General features: G+C 48.1%; 1 protein-coding gene across 1 annotated transcript; it reads left to right on the top strand.

Moving 5' to 3' along the window:
- Positions 1-517: 517 nt before the first annotated feature.
- Positions 518-5,343, top strand: Tmed4 (transmembrane emp24 protein transport domain containing 4). Its single transcript, XM_013032991.1, has 5 exons — positions 518-722; positions 893-993; positions 1,156-1,281; positions 1,690-1,836; positions 3,967-5,343. The coding sequence occupies exons 1-5, from the start codon at positions 563-565 to the stop codon at positions 4,114-4,116; spliced, it is 684 nt and encodes a 227-aa protein (XP_012888445.1). The 5' UTR covers positions 518-562; the 3' UTR covers positions 4,117-5,343.
- The last annotated feature ends 273 nt before the right edge of the window (positions 5,344-5,616 follow it).

The following is a 5,616-nucleotide window of genomic DNA, read 5'->3' as shown; positions in this document are numbered from 1 at the left end:
TGCAGCAGGGGCGCGGCCACCTTGGCCTGTGTCCACACTGGAGTTCAGCAGGCGCGAGGACGTGGCAGCTGTGCCATTTACTTTGCATCCCAGGAGACACAAGTTAACCTAGATACTTAGATCTTACGGTGGCGACTACACGCCAGAATCCAGACTGCCAGCCTGTGCACAAGGATCCGGGAGGCTGGCCGTCTGGGCCTCGGCGGGACAGGGGGAACCGCATACGAAGGGGTTGCTTTTGCTTTGTGTTTGGCATTGTTCAAGGCGCTGTTCAAGCCATCGGAGCCACCGGGCCGGAGGAGCAGCGGCGCCCTCATCACCGCTGAACCCCAAGAACTCACCGGGTCCACCTTAGCCCACAGGGCGGGCACCGAGCCGCTCCCTACCCGCTGGGGAGGGGAGCAGGCTGTGAGAGTCCGCGGGCGAGAGGGGCCCAGGTTGTCTCAGGCCGGTGCGCAGGCGCGGAGCGGTGCAAGCCGGTTCCCTCGGTTTGGCTGGCAGCGTTGGTGCGCAGGCGCAGAACCGTGCGCCAGAGCGCGCAAGCGCACGGTGGCGAGGCGCGATGGCCAGTGCTGGGGTCTGCGGGCGGCCGGCGATGGGGCGACCTGTGCTGCTGTTCCTTGCGGTGTGCGCTGCGGCCGTCCATGGGCTCTATTTCCACATCGGCGAGACCGAGAAGCGCTGCTTCATCGAGGAGATCCCCGACGAGACCATGGTCATCGGTCAGGCGGGCTGAGGGTGGAGAGATCTTTGTTTTCGCTGGCCCTTGGAAGCGCCCCTCCTCCCAAGCCCGGCCCCCTAACTGAGGGTGTCCCGTGGACGCCTGCCCCCCACCCAGCCCCCCGGGCCACACGCTTGAGGGCCGGGTTGTGACTCTGTGTGTACCCTGCAGGCAACTATCGAACCCAGATGTGGGATAAGCAGAAGGAGGTCTTCCTGCCCTCGACCCCCGGGCTGGGCATGCACGTGGAAGTGAAGGACCCAGACGGCAAGGTAAGCCCGCCCGCAGGCAGGTACGAGCCTGAGTCAGCCTCTCAGCGCTGTTCCCCTGTCCTGTGAGGCACCGCCTTGGCCCCGAGTCAAGGATTTGGGGACCCGAACTTGCACTTGGAGAGGTCGCAGTAGAGGTGGGACCTTCCCTGGTGCTTGTTGCAGGTGGTCCTGTCCCGGCAATACGGGTCCGAAGGTCGCTTCACATTCACCTCCCACACTCCCGGTGACCATCAGATCTGCCTGCACTCCAACTCCACTAGGATGGCTCTCTTCGCGGGTGGTAAACTGGTAAGAGGATTTCTCTTTTGCCTCAGCCTAGGATTTCTCAATTCCAAAGTTTTATTTGTTGCCATCATCTGTGACCCCTTTGACACAGAATCACAATCGAGGAGACAGATGTTACTCTTGTGTGTGTATGCCTGCCCACCAGTCTTGAGGCTTGAACTCAGGGCCGGGGTGCTATTGCTACTTGAACCACAGCGCCATAGCTTTTTCTGAGTAGTTTATTGGATATAAGAGTTTCAGACTTTTCTCTCCAGGCTGGCTTCGATGTGTAATTCTAGGATTACAGGTGTGAGCAGGTAATGGCAGGCTGTTGGTTACTCTTTGGCCCCACAACCAGGGACAAGAATAAATTCCATAACTACAACAGTCAGTTAGGGGCCCTAACACTCAGATACCCTGTTTTCCTTGCAGCGTGTGCACTTGGATATCCAGGTTGGGGAACACGCCAATAACTATCCTGAGATTGCTGCTAAGGACAAACTGACAGAGCTGCAGCTCCGAGCCCGCCAGTTACTTGATCAGGTGGAACAGATCCAGAAGGAGCAGGATTATCAAAGGGTAAGGGCATTTATTTCCTTGTTCTTGGAGATGACAGTTGGCTTTTTTACACCATACCTACTTGAAGTTTCTGCTTTAGCCCTTCTCTGCCATCAGAATGGAATGGAGGATATCAGTCTAAATACTTGTTTTTAGTTTTTTTCACTTTTTTTTTTCAGTGCCATCTCAGACCCTCTTAACCACACCCTAAGTATTTTACTTTGTGATAAAATATACTTACCATAAAAGTTACCATTTTAATTACTGCTAAACATACCACTCTGAGGCATTAAGTAGATTCATACTGTTGTTCAGTCAGAACTTACAATTATCTGTAATGTTATCTCCTGAACCTTGTCACTTTCTTAGAACTATTAAACACTAACATCTCATTTCTTTCCCTGAGGCTGTACAGTTTTCAGTCTCTATGATCCTGACTTCTGGTTGGTTGGTTTGTTTTTGTCGGTCATGGGGCCTGAACTCTGGACCTATACACTATCCCTTAGCTCTTCAGCTCAAGGCTAGCACTCTACCACTTGAGCCATAGTGCCACTTACAGCTTTTTCTGCTTATGTGGTTCTGAGGTATTGAACCCAGGGCCTCATGCATGCAAGGCAAGCACTCTACCACCGAGTCACCTTCCCAGCCCAAATCCTGACTTCTCTTAACTTGCATGAATGGAATCATACAGTAGCATCCTTTTATTATTATCTTGTGCCAGTGCTGGAGCTTGAACTGAGGGCCCAGTTATTGTTCCTGAGGTTTTATTTTGCGCAAGGCTAGTGCTCTATCACTTGAGACACAGTTCCACTTCTGGCTTTTTTGTAGTTAATTGGAGATACGTCTCACAGACTTTCCTGCCCAGCCTGGCTTGGAGCTGCCATCCTCAGATCTCAGCCTCCTGAGTAACTAGAATTACAGACATGAGCTAATGGTACCTGACCCTCCTTTAGCCTTTTTGCTCAAGGCTGGCACTCTTTTTTTTTTTTTTTTTGGTCCATTGTGGGGCTTGAACTCTGGGCTTGGACACTATCCCTCAGCTCTTCAGCTCAAGGCAAGCACGCCACAGCGCCACTTCCGGTTTTCTAGTGGTTTTATTGGAGATAAGAGTCTCACGGACTTTTCTGCCCGGGCTGGTTTTGAACTGTGATCCTCAGTTCTCAGCCTCCTGAGTAACTAGGATTACAGGCGTGAGCCACTGGCACCCGGCTAAGGCTGGCACTCTTATCACTTGAGTTACAGTTCTACTAGCATCCCTTTTATGAATGTTACATTTAACCTAACATAATGCCCCCAAGATTTATGTTGTAATGTATGTCAGAATTCCCTTCCTTTTTGAGGCTGAAAATTTTATTACATATACAGACACCAATTTTCTTTTTTCTTTTCCCTTGCGGTATGCAAAATCGAATCCAGGGCCTTGTGCATGGTAGGTAGGCACTCTATTACTGAGCTACAACCCTAGCCTTCTATTTTGCTTTAGAGATGTGTGGGTGCGTGCGTGTGTGCGTGCGTGTGCGTGCCAGTCCTGGGGCTTGATCTGGGCTCCTTTTGCTCAAGACTAGTGCTCTACCATCTTGAGCCACAGCACCACTTCCGGTTTTCTGATGGTTAATGAAGGTAAGAGTCTCAGGTCTTTCTTGCCTGGGCTGGCTATGAATCTTGATCCTCAGATCTCAGCCTCCTGAGTATCAGGTAGGGTTACAGGTGTGAGCCACTGTCACCTGGCTTTAGTTTTTTTTTTGCCAGTCTTGGGGCTTGACCTCAGAGCCTGGGCACTGTCCCTGAGCTTCTTTTGCTCAAGGCTAGCACTTTACCACTAAGCCACATTCCCAGCCCCTGCTTTAGTTTTTTTTTTGTATTCTATAAGACAGAGAAGAGAGAACAGTTCACAATCTAGTAATAGCCTTGGCCTACTTGTTTGCTTTGGGCTTTTATATTAAAAGATAGCATGATTTTACTTCTACCAGAGATGCTTGTGGAGGGACAGCACTGTCCCTTCCTTGAGACAGTCTAAGTGGAGAGACTGTGTTACCATAGGAGATACTTAGGAAGGTATTTGGTCCTAGAGTTGAACTGTCACATGCAGGGGATCTCAACAGTGGAGACTATTTCTACTATCCATGTGTCTGTGTTTAATGTTCCATGCAGTATCGTGAAGAACGCTTCCGTCTGACCAGTGAGAGCACCAACCAGAGAGTCCTGTGGTGGTCTATTGCTCAGACGGTCATCCTCATCCTCACTGGTATCTGGCAGATGCGTCATCTCAAGAGCTTCTTTGAGGCCAAGAAGCTGGTATAATACCCACTCAACATAGCCTTTCCTTTTCTCCTCAATTATTTGGTACTTTCCTCATCTAATCCCTTTCCCACCTAGATTTTGAGGGGGGGGGGGAAGAAATTATTATGTCACCTTGGTATCCTGGCAACAGACCATTCAGATCAGCTATTTGTTAGCCTAGACCTCACGGAGACAGTCCAAGCTTTCAAACTCTTAGGGTTTGGGAGGAGTTGGAATTAACTCAAGACCAAGTCCTATTTCTTTTTCCTACACTGATTCCCACCCTTTCTCTTTGCTTACATAGTAGGCAATTGACATGCCCTGTGAAAAAGCCCTGCCTTGTTACTCCTGGTCAGTCCTGGGTTCCTTTAATGGCTTTGTGAATGTAAATAAGGGGCAAGTCTTGACCCTAGAGAATTGAGATGTTTTTCTATATATTAGAACTATTTTTTGATATATATATATATAAATATTTTCTTTCTTGTTTGAAGTGTTTCTGCCTGTAACTAACACCAACCTAGTCTTTGTGCATTCTGTTTATTCACACATATTTTAATAACTGCCATGGCATCTCTCTGGATTTCATCAGATGTTAAATTGCAGATGCTAGATGCTGACATCTAACAGAAAAGTGTCAGAAGGCCAAGCAGAGTTCTTGTGGACACTTGTGATTCCTATTCCACAAGGCCTTAGTCAGAGCTAAGATAGTGACAGAGCTGGCACAGGGCAGTACACTCTTTCTCCTCCCTCGTCTCCTGAGTTTTATTAACTGTGGTAAATGTTTTCTTCAAGGGAATCAGATTTGGTTCTTTATACAGATTTTTTCCCCCAATGAAATAAAACATTGTAGTAGCTGTGTATGAGATGAAATAAACAGTTGTGGGCAGAGGGGAGGCAAAAAGAGAGGGGAAAGGTTCTTGTCCTGAACTGCTTATATGGATAACTGAAGTGGACTTCAGTTCATCAAGCAGATCTGCTCCCGGAGCCTACCAATGGATGGGGTATTGCTTAATTGTTTTCAAAGGTCAACCAAGTAGACAACGTGTCAGCAAGGAACTGCCTGAGTAAATGAAGTACTTGGTTTCTTAGCCTCTGAATCATAAGCTTGAACAGCTCTTAGTACACTCCACTCATGCCTTCTCCTTTATGGAACCTCGTATCATTAGTTGCCCATTCTTGACATTTTATTGCATAATTTTATTACATATTTATTTGAAATATTTATTAAATTTCTTTATCTGACCTACAGAACTAGATTTTTCCCTTGTCATTTCTGTGTTCTATACTATTTCATACATGTGTCTGTTTTGACTCTTAAGATGTATGCAACTTAGTTCTATACGCTTTTCTTTCTTTCTTTTTTTTTTGCCGGGCATGGGGCTTGAACTCTGAGGTTGGGCACTGTCTCTCACCTCTTCAGCTTAAGGCTCTACCACTTGAGCTACAGCGCCACTTCTGGTTTTCTGGGGGTTAATTGGAGATTAACCCTCCCAGGGAGGGCTGGGAAGGTGGCTCAGTGGT

This window comes from Dipodomys ordii, unplaced genomic scaffold (assembly GCF_000151885.1).
Source record: "Dipodomys ordii isolate 6190 unplaced genomic scaffold, Dord_2.0 Scaffold160, whole genome shotgun sequence".
Taxonomy (NCBI): domain Eukaryota; kingdom Metazoa; phylum Chordata; class Mammalia; order Rodentia; family Heteromyidae; genus Dipodomys; species Dipodomys ordii.
Note: the sequence above shows the minus strand (reverse complement) of the source record. Positions and strands in the feature narration are given on the sequence as shown.

Coding starts and splice junctions, on each gene's coding strand:
- Tmed4 (XM_013032991.1), top strand. CDS start 563: ATGGCCAGTGCTGGGGTCTGCGGGCGGCCGGCGATGGGGCGACCTGTG. Junction 994..1,155: donor TGAAGGACCCAGACGGCAAG/GTAAGCCCGCCC, acceptor TGCTTGTTGCAG/GTGGTCCTGTCCCGGCAATA. Junction 1,837..3,966: donor AGGAGCAGGATTATCAAAGG/GTAAGGGCATTT, acceptor TGTTCCATGCAG/TATCGTGAAGAACGCTTCCG.